Below are 21,432 nucleotides of genomic sequence, written 5' to 3'. Positions count from 1 at the left end.
AAAAAAAAAGGTTATGTAGATTTAGATCTGTAGATAACAGATTTATAAGCTGTTATGTTAAGTGACAGAAACCAGCTGTTAATTATATGACGAAGTTGTTATTTTCACTTGGAAATTTTCAAAAAGTGTGAGCTTATGGATTTTAATCAAAGTGTTAAGCTCTTTTTGTGTTTTTAAAATCATTATTGTCAAAGTGTTTTATTTATATTTGCTATATATTTGATATGTTATATTTATATCTGATGTACTTTTTTGTTTGTATTTATTCTTTAAGACAATTTCAATGAAAAGTCAAATGTATTTTGCATATACATTTTCAAAACAGTGAGAATAAAAGCACATGCTTTTTGTGTTTGTGCATCCTGTCCTCACAGTTTGACAAATATGAGGAAAATAAGTGATTACAAAACCATTTAAGGCTTGCATTCACTGGGGGATGACTTATTAGGCAAGATACTTGATAATATACCATTGAAAGTGAAAGCCACAAAGAAATTTGTGGACTTGCTGAACAAACTAATAAATAATTTATCCGTATTTACATTGTGTTTTACGCAGCAGATGCTGCCTTTATTGCAAACACAAACAGTAAAACGTGCAGTGATGTGAAAGTAACAGACTTGCGTCATTTAACGACGCTGTAGATTTTAATTGTATTTATCTTTTTGGGCCATCCTTCAAAAAGTAATGAGAGATGGCCCAAAAAGTGTTTGCAAACTGAAATAGTAGTGCATATTTGAAAGGAGGAGTTCTGTGTAAAGGAGGCGTTGCTACAAACACGATACCACAAAGGTGTGAAGCTATAAATAGTCAGTAAACACAGGAGTGATGTCTAAAGCCTGACATGCTCTACTCCAGCTGTGTAAATGGGATACTCTGAAATGACTTGATGGTAAACACTGGGCAACCACTAATGTTTTTCATAGGCCCATTCTCCTCTACTCTATGTTAAGCTGAAATGAATGACCCTGTGCTAATGCACAGTAATTCCTCTGAACAGGATGTTTGTTGATGTGGGAATTTGTGGTGGCTTTAACATATGATGTAGTTCTGTTTTTGTTTCTTTTTTGTTTTTTAACTTTATCTTTTTATTTGTGCCCATTCCTAGATTATGTAGCTAAAAATTTTTTTTATCAGAACAATTTAAATCTTCTTTAGAAAAAGATGCTTCCCCTTTTTTTTTTTTTTTTTTTTTTTTTTTTTTAAATTCTTAAAACTTTCTTTGTTCAGAGTGACACTCCAGAGTGGAGGAGCTTGGCTGATTCAGCCGCAGCGCCGTACCCAACAGATGACGAGCCATTCTCATGGCCGAGGCCGAAAAGTGTGCGTTTGCATCGCACATCCCAAGGCTTCGGCTTCACCCTTCGACACTTCATTGTGTACCCACCGGAGTCAACGCTGCACTACTTTCCGGTAGATTTCACATCTCAGAAACTTTCATGAGTTTTATTGACCTGAGTATTGTTTGCCTCTTATCACATAAGATAGCATTAAGTCAGCAAAAAGCCTAGTACTGAAAAGACTCTGACCATGAGCAGCAAAGTCACTTGAGGATTTCTGTGCTTTTACAGGAGGAAGATCATGGCCGCAGAGGTAAGCAGAAAAATTCAGCTGTTTCTTCTTATTCCTACCTTTCAGTACTGCTGAATAAGAGCAGTTCATCTGAATTGCATCCACCCTTCAGCTCTTTTTTTTTCTAATGTAGTGAGTAGACATAGACTTTATTTAATCCCACACTGTGGAAATTAGCTTGTTACTGCAGCACAAGGGCCAAAAGGAAAAGGAAGAGGTGAATTAGAGATGTATTAGAAAACAATACAAAAGTAGAAAAAAATAAATAAGAAGAACAGACTGGTAATTAAAAAAAAAACCCAAAATACTATATTATGTAAAGATAGTTACTATATGCAGTAAAATACACAAAGATTTTCCTTTTTTATGTGTACATAAAATGCAGTGGGTACAATGTAGTTCCTGTGAAAGGTTTGTTTAGCACCACCTCTTTCTGTCCTGCTCTGACTCTCCTCACTACACATTTTGTTCTGGCTGCTTTTCAGCCTTTTTCATGCCCTTAGAAAGAGATGGTCTCAGTTTTCAACAAGCTGTGTTTGACAGTGAGTTTTATGGTTTGGTTTCTTCGTTATAAATATTCACACCCTGTCTATGGCAGACGTATGTCAATCCGTTACTGTTTTTTACCTTTTCGGTATGTGACCAGAATAACCGGAGTAGCCTGAAGTTACCAATACGTCACATGCTTTGTTTAAAGTGTGATATAGTGAAACAGAAAGTAGAGAAGAAGAGAAATTAGGAAAGTGTCTGTAATGTTTATTTGGTTGTAAGTATTTTTTTGGATTTAGGCCAGTGTTGAGGAAATGCACTGTCCTTGAGTTTTTGCCAAGTGAGACTGAAAATGTCTAGATTCAATTACTGAAACTGCAAGGAAGTATTTTCAGATCTTTCAAACAATGTTGTGTTGTCATTCTTCAATGGACACCGAGCATGTACTTGTACCTGTTGGGCTAGAATGGATTTCATTTAAATTTTGCTCCAATTATTTTGAATAAGAACGTTGGTCCATCAGCTCAACTTATTTTTGTGGGTGTCAGTAAATCTATGAGACATTTATAATCACGGCAGAGCAAAACATGTGCTGGAAAGTAGCCATGTAAATTTTCTTGCACATGTTGAAGTTTATTTATTAAATGTACAAGTAATCGTTTTGTTTTCTTACAAAATGGGAAGCCCCATAAAGTCCTCGGAAGATCACGATCTAAAGTTGTTAAGTGTTAGTGTGTAGTGGTTAATATGAACAAAATCTAATATTTCTGTACATTTCTGAAGAATGTCTTTAGTGGCCATCTTTAAGAGTGTTGGTCTTTTTAAAAAGGAAAATCACCTCTGGGTATTTTTTTCCCTTCACAGTTCAACAAGTTAGGCCAAATAGAAATTTCAAGCTGTAACACTTTACTGTTTAAATCAGAGATGTCTTTCCAAGCTAATTTCTTAGGTGTTTATTCTAATAAAACTATTATGAACACTTTCTGATACTTTATACAGCAGATATTGAGCTTGCTTATTGTTCAGATGTAAAACCTCAAGTAACATTATAGGAAAGCAAGGTGCCATTAAAGTATATTATTTCTGTTTCACCCCCAAAAATTGAAACACTTTAGAAGCCCAGCGCTCTGCCCAGGGCTTTGCTGCTTTGGATCAGGTAAGCCGGAGAATATTAAAGAATCCCGGTAGTTTTATAATGCTCCTCACAGGGGCTCACAGGCAGCAAGAAAAAAGCCAACCTGAGGGCTTTTCAGTCCAGTCTGAGTCAGCAAGCAAACAAACATGCTGCCTCCCCAAAACATGGAGGATAAAGCTGCACTGTCGTACCTCTGATGTTTTTTTTTGTTGTTGTTATGAATCAGTTTTTGACGTGTACTTCTCTATTCAGAATAAAAATACACCAAAGCAGTATTCTATAGGTTTATTTACAGTGCAACTCAGTTTTATTATTGTGCAAATGGTCCCATCAGTTTTGTGTATTTTTTGCAAAAAAATCTGTCGGGGCAACAGTAGGAAGCAAATTAATGTGGGAAGAATTGGATGAAGTAGAATTACTTATAGAAAGAGCTTCATTGCATAGATGACCTTCACATGAAAAGGTGATGGAAACACTAATAATGTAAAACGAATCATAAAGAGTTTTCTCAAAAGTTTTTAAGTCATTTAAGGAACTTGACCTTAATGGATATGGATGAAAACAGCAAATTACAGCAACAGACTTGTGTTTAAGGGTGGCTGTCTTATTGCTGCTAGCCTTGACCACATCCAGGTTAAATGTTAAAGTTAATAGAAACTCATACAAGGATGTTAAAAAACAAACAAGAGAATTGGTATATGTGAACTATCCGAAAAAGAAAATGACCTTTAGGACGATCCCCAACATCTCAAAACAGTTTAATAAACAGTTTTGTGCCTCAAAATCGGGTTTTGGGTTATTTGGTAATCAGACCTCAGTGAGTCTTAAAAACACTGCATCCACCCTAATTTGCTGTTGACATAACTGATCATTCAGATGAAGGCTGGTTGTTATTCTGAAGACAGAAATGTGAATTTACTTAAAACCAACAAGCCAGCCCCCCCCCCCCAAGAAAAAAAAAAAGAAAAAAAGAAAGAATCAGAGTTATGGATGTGCTGTGGTTATGGTGTGCCACATCACCATCCATTCACAAATTGTACAAGAGTCTGCTTCTTCCCAAGACAAAGATGCTCTGTCATGGCTCGGGTCACGTTTGGGTTCACCAGTGATCTGATAATTGCTGCCTTTTACCTCATTCACAGCTCCGTCTTTTTTAAAACTGCTTATGGGGGACAGGCATTAATATTTTTGCTTTTAACCATGAAGCTAATTTATGGTGGGTTATTGAGTTTTTGCCTAGAAATTATTTTGCACTATATTTTAATAGTCTTCATTTACATAACGGTGAAATCTGCATAGATAAATATGAGTCAGCTGTAGGCACAAACTTCTCTTGAGTTTTCCTGGAGCAATCCAAACCTGTTCCTTTTTTTCCATTTTCTTGGAAAGGTTTTTAAAGGAACACTCAAACTTTTTTGGCATGTGCATTTGTTTTTGTGTATCTGTGCCGAACAGAGCTATTATACCTTGGTGACATTAATACTGCCATTTGTTTTAGTCTGTCTCTTATTCAGTGCAACTCCCAACATTCATCTAGATGTTCTTAGTGGCATTTTCTAGATGGCTTCATTGAAGAAATTAGGACTTGCAACTTCTCAGAATACCACCAGATGGAGCATCTCTTTTTGGTGTAGCAGTATGGGACTCTTGTACTATATTACATAATGTCCCCAGGATGTGATTCTGCATGAGTAATTACGGGTGTGTGGAAAGGAGGGGGAGAAAAAAATTAATTAATTTTGAGGTTGGCCTGGTGTAAAAATAATTAGCTTTATCGGCCTGTCAGTGGCATGATCATTAGGTGTCTTACAAGATCATGTCTGAATTTCTAAACAACAACAAATGTGGAGTATTTTAATACTATCACGCCTGCTCTCATGCTGGCTTTTCTGTCTGCTCTAGTTTGGGATGACTCACTAGCAGAATGTTAACGATTGGCCACTCTTTGGCTGTGCCCAGAGCTTTTGCTCAGTTTATAAGGAAAGAGTGGGAGTTGAGGCAGCTGAACACACTGTCACTCTACCTCGTCTTAGTTTTAGTATCCCCCCCCCCCCTTTTTTTCCCTCTTTTCTATGGCTCTGCAGCTGCTAGGAGACAGGAGCTGCATGACCAAACGGGTTTCTTTCTCTTTTATCACTGTCCCTAAAATCACAAAGCTCCCCTTCCCTGTTTAATTTTTTTTCTCCCTCTCTCAATCAGTTAATGACCATGTCTATTTAAAACTGAGAAAGAATTGGACAGACCACAGCTTACTATCCAGGCATAATGTTGGTTTGCATCCTTCCAAAGCTTGTGACAAACCTCTCTGTTCTCATATGTGACAATTTATAAAGCAATTTTACATCTTGGGGTCAGCTTGGGGCTTTTTTGTTTTTGTTTTTTTGTTTTTCCAAATTTTTAGATTTAGTTGTGAAAAAAGGGCAAAGGTTAAAAAATGAATCTACATCATAGGTCTGCTTGTACTTCGGTAAGAAATTGTTGTCATTTGTACTAAACATTTAGGATTTTCTTCTCTGAAGGTTTTATAAATCTTTTCTTTGTCAGGATTTTCTCTGTTATGAAGTTGGAAACCTCATTAAGAGTAAATTTTCAGAACTACCCTGTAATACATTTGATATGTTTTCATGTGTTTGTATTGCATATGGTTTATAAATAAGTGTACTCTGTTCTCTACTATCAGCAGGAAGGCAGCGAAATAGACTGGAACCAATGGACACTATTTTTGTGAAGCAGGTCAAGGAAGGTGGCCCTGCTCATGGCGCTGGACTTTGCACAGGTCTGTCAAATGTCAGCCAGTCATCATTATTTACCAAAAACTACCAAAAAGAGGTTGTTCATGGGGGTGTAATTTCTTGGAAGTCACAGCATTACAACAGAAGAGGCATATTACAGTAACACAGAGTCTGCAACTTCCTCTATGATATTGTCCTACTGAAAGCATAGGGGCAAAAATGCAAGGAGTGCAGTTTTAAGTTGTCTTGACATTCCTTTCGCTGTTATGCACAACATAAGCCAGGCCTGCTGCTTTCTGCCGGGTACCCTAATGATTTTAAGGATTTTAGTCAATACGGAACCCTTCAACCACACTTATTGAAAACTTTCATTATGTTACTATGTTACTTTTTTTTCTTACTAAGAAGTCATAGTCATGTGCTCAAGTCTTTACTTTCTGTCATGAGCACATGTTTCCCTCACACAAAGAGCTTGAAGTTTTCCTAGGATTCTGTCACTGAGGTCACTCAAGCCTTTTCTTTTTGATTTTGTTTTCTATCAGGTGATCGAATAGTGAAGGTGAATGGAGCAAGCATCATTGGGAAAGCTTATTGCGAGGTTATATCTTTGATCCAAGACAGGTAAGACTGAGTATGAATTTGTGTGCTTCATGCTTGTTGATTTACTTGCCTTGTTTAAAACTTCTTTTGCTCCCCTGCAGTGGTGACTTCCTTGAACTTTGTGTGATGCCAAAAGATGAGGATGTACTGCAACTGGTAAGTTTTCCTTTGCAATCCTGTTTTGAAAATTAGCTTTAAAAAGTTGTTTTTTTTTTTTTTTTTGAAAGAGTGCTCTCTTTTCTCTAGCCTTGTAATAACTTATATTCTGTGACAGAGCTGCTCTAGTTTAAGGTGTTCATGTCGGGACAGCAGTTATGAGATGTAGGCAAGCTAGCTTATCCCATCAGAGTTTTCTATCTAGGCCTCCTAATCAGGCCAGAGCACCCTTTCTGTCCTCCAGAAGTGCTGCTTACAGAACCGCTGAAATGGCCCAAAAGGAGCGGTAAAGGAAGCTTTATTTAAAAATACATTTATGAACTTGTTGACACACAGGCCAATCTAAATAGCGCATATATTTTGAGTTTATTTCATCTATACATCTGGGTTTATACAAAGTACCATGCACATTAAAAATAAACCAAGGAATGAAAGACATCAACTGTTTTTTAAAAGAAGTTTTATTCTCACCATTTGTGGATAAATGTTCTCTGCAGCTCAGCTGTTTACTTCTAGGTAGAAGTTAGATAATGAAGTTATTGTTTGTAATACAACTAAAAGTGAAGTAAGTGGTTTACAAGAAGTGGCAGTGATGCTTCAAATCCACGACAGTAACCTGTGCATGTTGTGCAATACTGTTACTTCTCAGAAAATGCAATGTTAAAAAGGACTGATTTTAGCTGGAAGCTAAATGGGAACTGAGTTCAAATATTATGGAAAGAAATATGAAACCATTAAAATTAGGTTACTGATAGTCTGGTTCAATTTTGGATCCAGTTCCTAAAATAATAGTATTAGTAATAATAACTTTTTAAAAAAAACAAAAAACAAAATGCATTCATCAGGTGTAGTTTTTTTTTTTTTTTTTTTTTTTTTTTTAAAGATCGCTATAGAAAGTATTCTGGCGGTGTTAGAATAGTTTGTATTTATAGGTAGCACAGGCAATGCATTTTTGCTGGTTAAAAGGGCCGACATCACATTTGAATTATATCAGCTGTAGTTAATCAGTGCTTATCCTGTTACCAGTGTCAATGAAGCGGAGACTAAGCTAATGTCCTCCCTCCAAGCTGCTTGTGAGTTAAAAACCACCTTTAGTTGTGGCAACACTTTGTGATTAGGAGTCAGGAAAATGAGAAGGTTTAAACACAGGAGAGTCCCAGTTAAAATGTAAACAAATACAGTATTTTGAAGTTTATATTTTGGAATTAGTTGCTGTATGATTTGGTAATGTTATTACTGTTATTTTAGTTTGTGAGAATGATTAACATTAATTAGCCATCAATCCAGCTTCTTCTTTTTTTTGTTTTTTTTGGTTGTCTCTTTTTATGGTTTTTGATTGGAGGAAAAATTGATTAGTAATGATCTAGGTATTACAAAAATGGTGGGAGTTCCAGCTTTTCACCCAAAAACGGATGAACCCTGTGTACTAATCACACAGCTCAATATTTAGGGTTCATATATTGCCTTTGTCTTTGTTCTTTGTGAGTATTGCATGTCCCCAAAACAATTTAACGTGCAGAGATAAGTCCTCATACCTATGAACACTTGAGATCTCATCATTAATCTTTCATGCATGCTGCAGGCAGCTCTTTGAAGCTACTGTGCATTTTACACAGTCAGACAAAAGTGAAAGTGTACTCATCTGTTTCATATCTATAGCAAATTACTGTAAGTGCTTTGTCAAATAGCTAAAGAATACTCTCCCTAGGGGTTGTTGTTATCTGACATCCTGTTCATTAGTTAGATAATAAACGAGCTGGGCTCTCTGTGTTACCTAGAAAAACTCCTTAGGGGTCATTTATGGCTAGATTAAATTCTCATAATAAACTTGATGGTTAATTCAATGAATCATTTATTTTGGCATCCACCTTTGCAATATCAAAATCCTGTTTAGCAAATGGTCATCTCTCTGCAAGCTTCACATTTCTCCCAGAACAGGCAAGTTATGTAAAACGTTACACTGTATGTATAGCATTTTAATGAGTCGACTAGAATTAACATTGTAAATATCAGAGAGAAATAAATTATTGGTCACATTCCCTTGACTACTCCCACAGTTCTTTTCTAGTAACCAATTGACTGTCACTCCACCCCTTCTCCCTGATAGGTTCTCTTTCCCTCCTGCCTCCATTTTTCCCATCTGTAATCATTCACACAGTTCAGCCTCAAACACGTGTGTTGTTAAATCCATGGTTGCAGTATTGCAAATGGCAAACATGCGCACATACACGCACGCGCGTGCAAAAATATATTGATGTAGGCACGAATAGGAACTGTCCATAAGAACAAGAGGATTATTGGAGGTGCTGGCAGCAAGACGTTACACTTTAGGAGGCAGCACACTCAGTGCTTGGAGACAGGCAGCAGTTGCTTAGCAAAGAGATGGATTGAACATTGTAGGAGCAGAAAAGGGAAGAGGACGGCACACCGTGAAAACAGAGAAAATACAGCGGAGGGGGAAATAAAAGGAACAGGATGAATGACGAGCTGAAACCAAAAGATAAAATCAGCTGACTGCCCTGTGTTTTGAACAGGTTGATGCTAAGGGAGAGGGAGAGAGGAGGATGGAGTGGGAGGGGAGCTGTACCATCACAGCTGAATGTATAATCAGCAGCTGCTGCTTCTGTCATGTGAGCAGTACCAAAGGGAAGGAGAGGGAGACATAGACTGGAGGCACCTTGTTCAGTTAGCGTAATATTCTGGCCGAATATGGATAAAACCGTGAAGACATGAGAGCAGCATGAGAGGCAAGCTTCTGCTCTTGTCACCTCACCCAGGACAGACTGGCATAGGCAGGTCGTAACGTGGCAACCCCCTGCTTCATCTTTCCTTCTTCATCCCTCTCTACTGCCACTGCAGCTCTAGTATATTTTTAGCATGTCAAGCCCAGCTATGGCTGATTCATGTTTTCTCCCCGATGAATCTGTTTTGTTTCTCCCAACATGTGCATTTTCTTCTGCTGGCATCTTTTTCTCTTCCACCCTCTCTCCCATGATTTCTTAACGCTCTCGTTTTCTCACGCTGTGATGGCAGCCTATTTCTCTGGAGACTACTAATCTGGTAAGGAAACAGAACACTGGGTAGCTTCTTGATGTTGACGTGTTGTGCTTGCTGTATCATTTTGCATATGTCATGCGTGTGTGTCATTGTTACTGCTGGATGTTGACTTCAGGTTTTACATGATTGCTTTTCAGTTGGCTCGCATGAGTGTTTAATACTCAGCTCCGTGCTCATGATTGAAATGTGTAGACTGTAGAAATGGGCGATGCACTGTGCCTGCAGTACCTGTTAGATTGAACACTTCAGTAGGCATCCAGCTGGCATCTCAGCAAGGCCTCGCCCCTTCTTCATTCTCCATGTCAGATGTCATTAGTTTGATAAAGGCCATTGACCTCTGAACTGTAAAGGGAAGAACTGAGTCAGTCAGTGATTTCTGTGAAACACACAGCTTTATGAAAGGTTGTAAGGCTGTTGGGATCAAAGTCCTCATACCTTTACAGGTCTCATGCTTTGCTGTATGTAGAGTATGCTGAGTATACCAGACAAACGGCACATAGTTTAATGTGCTAGAAGAAGTTTTATGTTTAGGTTTGTATTTATTAGAAATGACTTTATTAGCATGTGTATGGAGCATGGTTTTCCGAACGTTGGATAATAACCAGGGGGGATAAATATAGCAGTTTCTCTGTGAGCGATAGGAACCGGTTGTCAGTCTGAGGCTGTAGTCCGTCAGTCTGAGGTGGGTAAATGGAAACATTGGTTATCTTTCCGCATTTATGTCCATTTATGACAGTTTTTACGTTATCGATTTTGTTCCCATAAACCAGTCGGTTAGCTTATTAATATACTGGTGTTACAGAAAGTGTCACTGTGGGGGCTAAATAAGTTCAGTAGGCTTGTGCACCATTTGCCAATTATCTGTTGGTGTTAGCGTTTGTGGTAAATGTTTGTTTCTTGGATGGACGAGACATTTTTCCTTATACTAAAAATGACAGCTGTTGTGTAACCACAAGCTTGGAGAACACAGGCTGTAATGTTGTAGAAGCACCAGTACACCACACTGTACCATTTTAAAAAATAAAATAACAAAATGTGTTGGAAACATTAAGTTTTTTAGTTAAAAATTTTCTTCTTTGGTTTATATACTGTACAAGCCTACGTTATTACCATGAGAATTCTAAATAAGGAGCAGATGAAGAGCATTGACACAGCTGAACTGCCTGAAACGCCTCCGCGTTCACTCACACTGCAACATGCACTGCCCACACACATACATGCAGTAACATTTGTAATATCACGCTTGACTTCTCTGTAAGTAGCTAGTATCAAACTGACGTGTGTTATGCACACTTTGCAATTGCTACTTGTTCTCATCTGTTATAAACATTTCTCTGTTGCTGTGTTTCTAGGCCTACTCCCAGGATGCCTACCTCCGTGGCCACAGTAGCTACAGCGGAAATGCCTGTCACATTCCTGATCCACCTTCAGTATGCTACCCCAGAGTAGACTGTAAGCCTACGGGCATGGCCCAGCCGACAGACTCAGTGGGGCAGGTCTGCCGAGCGCCAACAGCACCTCCAGACCATGGGTACCGTAAGGAGATTACTGTGCCCCCAACACCACCTCTGGCATCGTATCCTAAGAGCCAAACAGCAGTGTGCATGCGCAATGACAGTGTGAGGACAGTGGTAGTTCCTCATAATACAGCCCATATGGGGCGCATGGTTCCAGCACACAGGATGGAATTTATGGAACCTGCCTTTGTTAGGGGGAGGCCTGGGTCACTGGCCCAGTATCCTCAACCTCGAAAGGCAGATGTCTATCCCGGTGGTCCTGGAATGGTTCCATATGGAGCTCAGGTGTCAAACTACCCAGGAAACCACCAGAGCATTGATTGGCGCACTTACCAGACATACAGGGAGTACATTGACAACAAAGGGATCCATTCTCATGGTAGTCGGACTATCCAGGAGAGGCTGGACAGTTTACGAGCTGCTGGTCAGGCCAGCTTTGGCCCTACTCATCACGTTATGCGGGGAGACTGGGGTCCTAAGGTGATACGGCGAAGGAGTACTTCCCATGACCGGTCATACCAAGGACCTCCACCCCACCTTCAAGTTGCCCCTCGCAGTGCCTCACAGGATCGCATGAGCAGTGCAGAGAGGATTAGTAATGCAAGGAACTGGCCCCCTCGAAGCGTGTCCCAAGATGGCCTAGTTCACAAATCCCGGGCCCGATCCACAGACTATGTGGACCCTGCAGAGCTGGCCCGGCCCAGTGACAGGAGAGGGGGATATGGAAGGGCAGACCAAGGTACGAGGCTCAGTAGGCAAGCCATTCCCAGGCAGGCCATGGTCTACAGGCCTTCTGTGGGATACAGTGGCGGTATGAGGGGGCCCCCAGTCCCTTCTCTGTATACTAAAGGACACGATTCTCTTCAAACTCGCTCTTCACCCATGCTCTCTGACAGACCCTTACATTTTGCAAAGAGTTCAAGTGTTGAACATTCTTTCGCTGACCAAAGAGTTTCAGGCAAAGTTAGCCCTGCAGGCCAAGCTCTCCAGCAACTTCAAAGCAGGGTGCGGGCTGAAACCATGCAACCTGTTGAGGTAGGCAGAGATGCAGCATTGGTAGGACCCAGATCTTCTTCATGCTCTGCTCCCAAAGAGATGCCCCAGAGGCCTAGCATCCTCAAGCCACCTCACTCAGATTCCCAGAGTCAAGTAAATGGGCAAAGCCCCTCCGAGAGTATCGTGGTTCTAAGGGAGAAGCCTCCATCTGGAAAGAACCCCAGCCCCCTCCGGCAACCCTCCTACATCCTGGCTGTCAATGACGATGGAGGTGACTCCACGGCCGATGTGGTGGCGTGTTGGCTTCCTAACGATGCACGTCGAGAGATCCAAATGCGCCGCCTTGGGGAACGGTGTAACACCTCCTGCTCCAGCAACCTGGACGAGTCTCTGGACTCCATTCCATTCATCGGTAAGAGAATCCGTAGTAAGCCTTGCTGCTGTGCTGCTGCTCGTTGTCATGGCAACAACCGCAGACCGTAGTAACATTGTTCAGACCAGTAGTACCAATACTGTAGATGGTTGAATAGCATTAGCACTATAGGCACTAATAAAAATCAGTTCACAAGTGGTGGATGGATGGAAAGCTGACTCCGATGCTTGCAGGTTAACTGACACCTATGGTTTCACTGTTAATCTGATTCGGTGTGTGTAAATATAGCAGTGGGGAGATGCAGGCTGTGTTTACAGATAAACTAATCTCCCTGGGAAGATGATATTAATCAGTTTTTGCGGCTTTTAGTGTGTGTTTGTGGGATGTTTGATTTAACCAGGGCAGAGTGAAGGATGGTTTAAGCCTTTTAGATTATATTGAATTTCTCTGATACATTGTTTTCTTGGATGTTCTCCCTTCAAAACAGATACATTACACTTAAATAGTCACAAAATTGATTTTGTGATGATTAAATTGTTGTTATCTCTAAAGTAACTATCTTACTATGAACATGTTAAGTGTATGTCAAGTTTCTTGCAGTGTTTTGCTTTTGCCTATGTGTGTCTGCCATTTTAAAAAGGGCATTTAAGTCTGATGAGAATTAAAATGGTCAAAATGTAATTGTTTGCATTAATATAATAATCATAAATAAAGGGAACAGTCACTCTGTTTAATGTTGTGGAATAATGTGGATATTGCTATTATTACATTTCTAGAGACAATACTGATGAAATGCAGATGGATGACCTTTTGATTTTTAAGAGGACCCGTCCCAAATTTTTGAGGGACGGGTATTACAATTTTTTTTTTTTTCTCTTTGTTTCTTTTCTGCATTCTGGGTCTTTTTGTGTGTCCTCCATCTGTCTCTCTTTATGTATGTATTATGTATTATGATCTGTCTGTCCATCTGTCTGCCTCTTCGTGTGTCTCTCTAAAAATCACAGAAAATGGTAGAAAGGCGATCGGTGAGAGGGGATAAGCTGTTATTTGCAGTTAGATTTTGCGTCATTTGTTTTGGGCTTTACTGTTGTTTGTGCTTGTTGAGTTTTGTTCTTCAGAGAAATGGTCAATACCTGATAACAAAGACTTATAAGGGATTTGTTTTCAGACTGAAACGGGGGGATAAATTCACTTTACTTAAATAATATAGTTTCTTACTTTGACTAGACAGTATTAGCTGGTACTTTCTATTCTGTTTTGTTACCTCTTGTATCAGTCTGCTAAAAATGTGAATTTTATTGAATAACTATGAGATTTGTTCCATCTATTTAAAAAGAGGACTTTTTAAATAGACAGAATTTATCATGGAAACAGTAAATTTCCATCATGGAGGTCCTGCAGATTATTTTGGGTCTCTGGGAAAATTGCTTAGGATTAGCTAGAACCACCCTCTTCTTGTCTGTCAGGAGTATGAGCTGTTGCATGCAGAGTGCTGTTTATTAGAAGTGTTACTTCCTCCTATATTGAGCTTATCAGATGTTTGAAAAGGATGGAAGACTTTAAATTTAGTGATGGAAACAACTTTAGCAAAGTAGCTGAAGAAATCTTTTTAAGGGGATGGTGACATCCTTTTTCCGTTGCCCCGTTTCAAAGTTGGGCTCAGGCTTTAACTAGAACAGTTGCTTTTAAATTTAGCTCCAAAAGCCCCATGGCTGCCGAGAGCAGCTTTGTACTCTGAGCAGTTTCAGACTTGATGTGCCAAGAGTGGGTGGTACTTGAGAATTAAAAACTTCCTTCTCTTTCTTGCTGCTAAAAAGGAAAAGGCATTAGATGACGATGTGTTGCTGCACATTAGCTATTGGATTCACAAAAAGAGTGATTCTTCTCCCCCCCCCCCCCCCCCTTTCTAAATCCCACAGATCATAGTTATTGAGATACAGATCAGTGAGTCATAGCGCAACAGTCCTACATTCTTGCAGACAGATACTGAAGTTGGAAACGCATCATATTATAGAATATATATAATGTTTATCTGCATCTGTGTGTTCACACTAAATGCTCTGTGTTCATAGATGAGCCAGTCAGCCCCAGTGTTGACCGGGAAGCTGCTCCTATTCCACCCTCTGCTGTTATATCTGTTGCGCCATCCACAGCTCCCTCTGGTCAAGGCTCACCATGTCCTCCCATTAGACGGCAGCTGTCACATGACCAAGGTAAAAGCCACAAATAATCAAAATCCTTCCCCCCCCCCCCCAAAAAAAAACCAAACAAACAAACAAACAAAAAAATTATGTAAATACTGTTGTTTTTTTTTTTTTTTTTTTTTTTTAAAATCCCATTGGTCATTTATCTGAGGGCCTATTGTAGCTCTTACTAACAGTGATTTGGAGTCTAAATAAGTTGCATGCATACTTCACCGTTACTGTGTAGAGTCCTTGCGAAGTGCTTTGCTGGAGTCTGACTCAACAAGCAAAACTGAGCGGTCCAAGTCCTATGATGAGGGTCTGGATATCTATCAGGAGGAAAGCAGGGCGTGAGTGCATTTTGAACAAAATCACTGCTCTTAGTTTTCCATATATATATATATATATATATATATATATATATATATATATATATATATATATATATATATATATATATAAGGAACAGTCTTTTTTTTTTTTTCCCCCCTTTGTTTATTTTGTCTCTTTTGTGCCACTTCTTTAGGAGATCTTCCAGTAAGCATTTGCCCAGCTTCAGGGGGCTGAGAAAGGTGAGAAAATTTAGGATCAGTTGCATCATTTTATACTGTGTCAAGGTATTGAATAGCGTTTTTTTGTGTGCTTTTTTTTTTTTTAAACCCACTTAGAGATAGATATTTGTTTATTTATAAGGAACCCCATTAGCTTCCACAACAGTGGTTGCTAGTCTTCCTGGGGCCCAAACCATCAAATACCACCAAATAAAATGTTACACAATGAGTTGGATGCAAAAGTGTCCACATAATTTGGCTCTTACATCCACAATAAGGTTTTACAATTCTGAAAATGTAAACATGTAAATATTAAAAATTATAAAAAAAAACACTCAAACAAAATACACAATTTCCATTACAAGTGACATTACCCTCTACAATTTTTACAAATAAATTAAAAACTGCCTAAATAGGCTTTTAGGTGATTTTTTTAAAAGCCAATTCTCTAATTGCATAAGGCAACTTATTCCACTGAAAAGATGCTCTAAATATAACAGAGTTTTTCAAAAAGTTACTTTTAACTCGAGGAGTTACTAAATTGTGGTTAGTTGAGAATCGTGTAGCATGATTATGTATTTCATCTGGATACTGCAACTGAGCATAAAAAAAAGTGTGGTGTGTTTACCAGTATTGCTTTCTTTAAAAATACAAGTAAGCCATAGTATAATTTGGCTTGTACAGAAAGCCAAGAAAGTTTATCGTGCATTTTATCAATACTTGTATAATATGAACACCTTAACACTAATCTGGCCGCCCTATTTTGGACTAACTGAAGTCTGTTCAGATCTGTCTTATTAGCTGCTGACCAAATGATTGAGCAGTACTCTAGATGAGATAATACTAGTGCATTAATGACATCTTTCATAATTGAAGAAGTAATATAAAAAGAGCATTTCCTAGCTATAGCTATGCCCTGTCCCATTTTCTTAATAACAGAGTTGATGTGCTGAGACCATGAAAGGTGGTGGTTTATGGTAACACAAAGTAATTTAATCTGGGTGACCGATATACCGATCCAGCTATGGAAAGATTTAGTTGTGGGCTGTTGACTAAGCGTACTCTACTTCCTATTAACATGGATTTGGATTTAGACACGTTTAAAATCATGTTGTTTTTACTTATCCAATCAAACACATTCAGCAAATCTAGTTGTAATACGCTTGTCAATTCAGAGTAGCTACTGGCTGAATAAATAGATATATAGATAGAGATATATAGATATAGATATATAGAGATATAGATATATAGATAGATATCAATCATAAATGGAAATGAGTTTGGAAGTTACAGGATGGTCAGATGATACCAGTCTTTGATTCTTTTAATTTGGGAACTTAGAATATTCTTCACAATGTGGTTTCCTTAGAAGTTTATATATTTATATCATATATTGTCCTGGAAACTGACATCCCCAGTCTAAATCCACTCTGAGATCTTGGCTGCATGTCATTCTACCCTCAGACTCTTCCCACAGTTCATGTCACCGTCTTCTTTCAGCTAATAATCCCAGGAAAAAAATTGTCATATATTCACACTTGCAGGCTCTGGATGGGCATAAATCATCTGGGGATTCTGGCTCTCGAAGGGACTCCTCTTCAGTGATCTTCTCTGATTCTTCCAGAGAAGGGTTGCTTAACTTTAGGCAGTTCAGTACAGATAAAAATAAGGTATTTCTTTACATTCATGTCTTCATCTAACACTGTAACTATCACTAACGTTATGATTTCTAAGCATTTCTCTCTCCATCTCCTTTCTTTTCTTATAGCGTGTTGGTGGGGGAATGAGATCATGGAAGCAAATGTATGCTGTTTTACAAGGTCACACCCTGACCCTGTACAAAGACAGGAAAGATGCACTGTCTCGCTCTTCAGGGCAATCCGAGGAGGAACCACTGCGAATTAGCATCGAGGCCTGTCTGATTGACATCTCCTATAGCGATACAAGACGCAAGAATGTGCTGCGACTAACCACCTCAGACTGCGAGTACTTGTTTCAGGCAGAAGGGAGAGATGACATGCTGTCTTGGATCAAAGACATTCAGAAAAACAGTAACCCAGATGAAGAGGTGTGTGTGTGTGTGTGTGTGTGTGTGTGTGTGTGTGTGTGTGTGTGTGTGTGTGTGTGTGTGTGTGTGTTAAGACCAAATGTTGTGTGCTTAAATGCAGAGCCAAGTGATGGTTATGACCACATGATGAGTTGATCTCTCACAGCCTGTCTGCCAGCTTAAGTGGTTTGATTATATTTTCCCCAAACTTCCTAAAGTGCACCAACTCCTGGCTGGCCTCATGCTTTTCTGTCCTATAATTAAAAAATTGTTATCAAGTCAGAACATAATACTGTAGTACTCATTATTTTAGCATGCATGTGCTAGTTTAGACTACAGCACGCTGTAGTTTTGAAAATAACAACCGGCACACCCATCAGGTTAACAACAAAGAGACCCAGAGTTTGTCTTTGAATAAAATACAATGAACATGTCAGTGAGATGGAGAGGATTACAGCCGTTATTTACAAAATGGTTAACAAAAGCAAAAATAAGGTGTCACTTGAAACCTGTTCTACCTGGGCAGAACAAAAAAAAAAACAACAACCCACGGATGGCACTTGGTTAGGGTGTGAGGGGAAATTTCCATTTCAGACTGAGAGGAAGTCAGTAAGGTTCCTTTCTGATCTGTACAATAAATAAATACATGGTCATATATATATTTATTTACAAAAATATTGCAAAACCTCGATAATTAAATTGTATTATATTACAAAACAATATATTTTTATTTTAAAGTCTTCCGTTTATGTCTGTTCTCGCTACAGAACGCAGCTGTGAGTCGGGACCTGATCAGCCGAAGGATCAAAGAATACAACATGAGGTATGAGGGACTACATTGACCCCTGAGGGGGATCCAAAATACTGGACTACCAGTATTGCCACCTAATTGTAATACTTATTTAGACTGTGTATTTTTTTAATATTTTGCTGTTGAACAGTGCACCCAGCAGCAGGTCTGAACCTTCACCCAAGCCTGCCCGACATTCGCTGAGCATCAAAACGCCATTCCTTGGAGGCAAAACAGATGGTAAGAACCATAGCCCCCATTTGCCCAAAACTGGAGAGGAGCAGAGGGCAATGAAGAGTAAAGCTGCCAGTTTTTAATGTTAAGGTGTGTCATTAAGTGTCGTTAGAGTGCATGTAACCTCAATTTGTATACGTTTGACCTGTCAGATGAGTCCAGTCCACCACGGGACAGAGGTACTTGGAAAATTGCCATTCCAGGGATCATAAGGAAGCCATTTGAGAAAAAGACTCCAGCTGGCATCACTTTTGGTGTCCGACTTGATGATTGTCCATCTGCACAAAGTAACGAGGTGGGTCTGCTGTGTTTCTACAGGTTTTTTTGTTTTGTTTTTTTAAAGATGGGCTCATTATCATTCAGATGAAGATGAAATGTGTTTCTTCCAGACAAATAAAATGCATCTTTACATCCACTTTGAATCACTCATTCACTGGAGCTAACAGTGTGTGGTGTCATTGATCGATATGGTTCATGATGTTGATTTTTTTTTGTCTTCTTATGTAATTTGTGCAGAATGTTCCTCTCATCGTGGAGGTGTGCTGCAAGGTTGTGGAGGAGCGAGGTCTGGAGTACACAGGAATCTACAGGGTCCCTGGGAACAACGCTGCCATCTCCAGCATGCAGGAGGAGCTCAACAGCAAAGGCATGAATGACATCGACATCCAGGAAGACGTGAGTGACTGACAGTCAGGTTGCACAGTACAGCGCACCACTTCCCTGACAACATCTTTGCACTGTGATTGATTCGTACTGCAAGAACTGCATTAACCTGAAGCTGCCTTGATCTACTCTGCAGAAATGGCGGGACCTTAACGTCATCAGTAGTTTATTGAAGTCCTTTTTCAGAAAACTTCCAGAACCTCTGTTTACAAATGGTAAGACTAAAGTCATAAAGAATACATTGCAAAATCTCTGGGATAATGTCGTTTTTCCTGTGCGGTTATTCTTTTTGCAATTGTAAGTTGAAGTTTTCTGGATCTGTTCACAGAAAAGTATGCAGATTTTATAGAAGCCAGCAGAATAGAAGACTCAGTGGAGAGATTAAAGGAGCTCAAGAGGCTGGTGAGTGAAAGATCAAATATGAGGAACCTATTTGAACAGTTATTACCATAAAGCATTCTCCTCATCCTGAGCACTGGCCCCCTGTTTGGTCATTTCCTCCAGATCCGTGAGTTGCCAATTCATCACTATGAAACTCTGAAATTCCTTTGTGCTCACCTCAAAAGAGTTTCTGACAACTGTGAAAAGAACAAGGTATGAGCATCAACAGGATCTCTGTGTTAATGCCGTTAGTTAACACCATGCAATGCGTTCAATCCTGTGCTAATCCAGTGTCTCTGAGGATTATGTCATTAAATGTGACTTTTACCTTGTATCTATTTAGATGGAGCCTCGTAATCTAGCTATCGTGTTTGGCCCTACCCTGGTCAGAACCTCTGAGGACAACATGACTAACATGGTTAACCACATGCCAGACCAGTGCAAGATAGTCGAGAACCTTATTCAGCAGTTTGACTGGTTCTTCGCTGATGATTGTGACGAGGACCCTGTTGTATGTAGCATTTCTTTTTCCTTATTTTATTCGATGGAAATTAAATGAAGGGTCTATCAGTTCTGTGGATCAGTTTAGTTGTTGATTTTGAAGACATGCAGCTACAGTGTTTATGGATTACCTTTAAAATGTAAAAACAGAATTGAACAACTTGCACATGTCATAAACCCAGATTTTATTTTACAATAGAAGATAGAAACCCTATTTTTGCATTGTGTTAAGTTACTTTTTACTCTTTTCCTTCCGTATGTTGCTCCAGACCACAGCAGAGCAGGAAAGTACAGTGCAGTCTCAGCCTGTGCCCAATATCGACCACCTGCTCTCCAACATTGGGCGGACTGCACCCTCTCCTGGCGAAGTCTCAGGTAACTTAGCAGCAGTGTTTTTCACACTTCAGCATCAGCACAGCAAATTTCTGCCATAGCAGCATTAATATTTTTCCTTAAGATTATAGTAGATTAAAAGAGTTGTGTGGTAAAGACCTATTTAAGATTAAATGCTGGTAGAGTGTCAATTGCAAATGCTAAAAGTACGAGCACCATCCCTTGTTTTTCAGTTCATATGCTTTAAGCGAATACTAAACAGCCAAGTTTTATTTGTTTCTGTTAAAGCAAGTTTTGTTTTGTTTTTTTCAGTAACTTTTCAGTGGATGCAATGTTGCGCTTCAGCCACTGGAAAATTGTTGAAAAATGCCTTGCAATCATTTAGTTTATTTTTTGGGATAAAAGTCTGTTTTGTTTGGATGTTGATGTTTATTTGCCCAAAATTAAACTGTCCTCAAGTTTTTTGTTTTTGTTCGTTTCTTTGCTTTACTCTTCTTTTTTTCTTTTTCTTTTCTTGCTCAAGTCATTTTTTTCTCCCTGTGCTTTACCTGTGTTGAGACGACGACTCCTTTTCTTTCAGTTCTTTTCTTCCCCTCCTCCTCGTCTCTCACATAATCCCGGCATGTTCTTTCCCAAAGAAAATCTAACAAACAAAACTAAACAATGGAAGTTTTAACCCTTCTGACCTGTGCCCTTCTGTGTGTAGTGTGTTGTTTTTCTCCCTTATCCCTGTCCAGCACTCACACATTACCCAATCTTGACACAGGCCAAGTGGGCGGCGTCTATCACTCGATGATGTCACTGATGGACTCTGTTTTGTCAGTGATGGACAGCTGGGACTGTAGGAAGAAGGACGAGTGTTGTGCCCAGTGTAGCTGCCTAGTCTGCAGAAACCCGCAGCTCTTTTAAATTTGGGCGAAAGGAGGAAAAAAGATAAAAAAGAAAGAAAGAGAAGTCGATGTTTGTCATTTTTCCTGTGGTGTGCACGTCTCATATTTAAACCAATACCCTAAAATGAGGGGATACAGAGCGATGCTGCTGTTCTCTCTCTGAAAGCCCTTCTGCTGTCTCTTGTTGTTTCTTAAGCTGATCGCAAGGACAAGTAGCATGGTACGGTCAACC

At 39.3% G+C, this 21,432-nt stretch overlaps 1 protein-coding gene across 4 annotated transcripts in view; it reads left to right on the top strand.

Annotated features, from left to right (window-relative positions):
- arhgap21b (Rho GTPase activating protein 21b) overlaps positions 1 to 21,432 on the top strand; it is a 36,889-nt gene that overhangs the window by 9,648 nt on the left and 5,809 nt on the right. For 2 of the 4 annotated variants that reach the window (XM_040021681.1, XM_040021680.1), the window contains 21 exons: positions 1,231 to 1,413; positions 1,572 to 1,593; positions 5,877 to 5,972; positions 6,471 to 6,549; positions 6,630 to 6,684; positions 9,718 to 9,744; positions 11,094 to 12,666; positions 14,700 to 14,840; positions 15,058 to 15,160; positions 15,337 to 15,382; positions 16,906 to 17,031; positions 17,130 to 17,429; positions 18,176 to 18,231; positions 18,350 to 18,438; positions 18,585 to 18,727; positions 18,949 to 19,107; positions 19,232 to 19,310; positions 19,424 to 19,497; positions 19,600 to 19,689; positions 19,820 to 19,987; positions 20,247 to 20,352. In XM_040021681.1, the coding sequence (XP_039877615.1) occupies positions 1,231 to 1,413; positions 1,572 to 1,593; positions 5,877 to 5,972; positions 6,471 to 6,549; positions 6,630 to 6,684; positions 9,718 to 9,744; positions 11,094 to 12,666; positions 14,700 to 14,840; positions 15,058 to 15,160; positions 15,337 to 15,382; positions 16,906 to 17,031; positions 17,130 to 17,429; positions 18,176 to 18,231; positions 18,350 to 18,438; positions 18,585 to 18,727; positions 18,949 to 19,107; positions 19,232 to 19,310; positions 19,424 to 19,497; positions 19,600 to 19,689; positions 19,820 to 19,987; positions 20,247 to 20,352 (3,715 nt within the window). The remainder of the gene's footprint in view (positions 1 to 1,230; positions 1,414 to 1,571; positions 1,594 to 5,876; positions 5,973 to 6,470; positions 6,550 to 6,629; positions 6,685 to 9,717; positions 9,745 to 11,093; positions 12,667 to 14,699; positions 14,841 to 15,057; positions 15,161 to 15,336; positions 15,383 to 16,905; positions 17,032 to 17,129; positions 17,430 to 18,175; positions 18,232 to 18,349; positions 18,439 to 18,584; positions 18,728 to 18,948; positions 19,108 to 19,231; positions 19,311 to 19,423; positions 19,498 to 19,599; positions 19,690 to 19,819; positions 19,988 to 20,246; positions 20,353 to 21,432) is intronic. The other 2 variants (XM_040021682.1, XM_040021683.1) reach the window with 2 other exon arrangements.

The sequence above is a fragment of the Simochromis diagramma genome, unplaced genomic scaffold, assembly GCF_900408965.1.
Source record: "Simochromis diagramma unplaced genomic scaffold, fSimDia1.1 OVJJ01000205.1, whole genome shotgun sequence".
NCBI lineage: Eukaryota > Metazoa > Chordata > Actinopteri > Cichliformes > Cichlidae > Simochromis > Simochromis diagramma.
The sequence above is the reverse complement of the archived record's forward strand: the minus strand, read 5'-3'. Positions and strand labels throughout refer to the sequence as shown.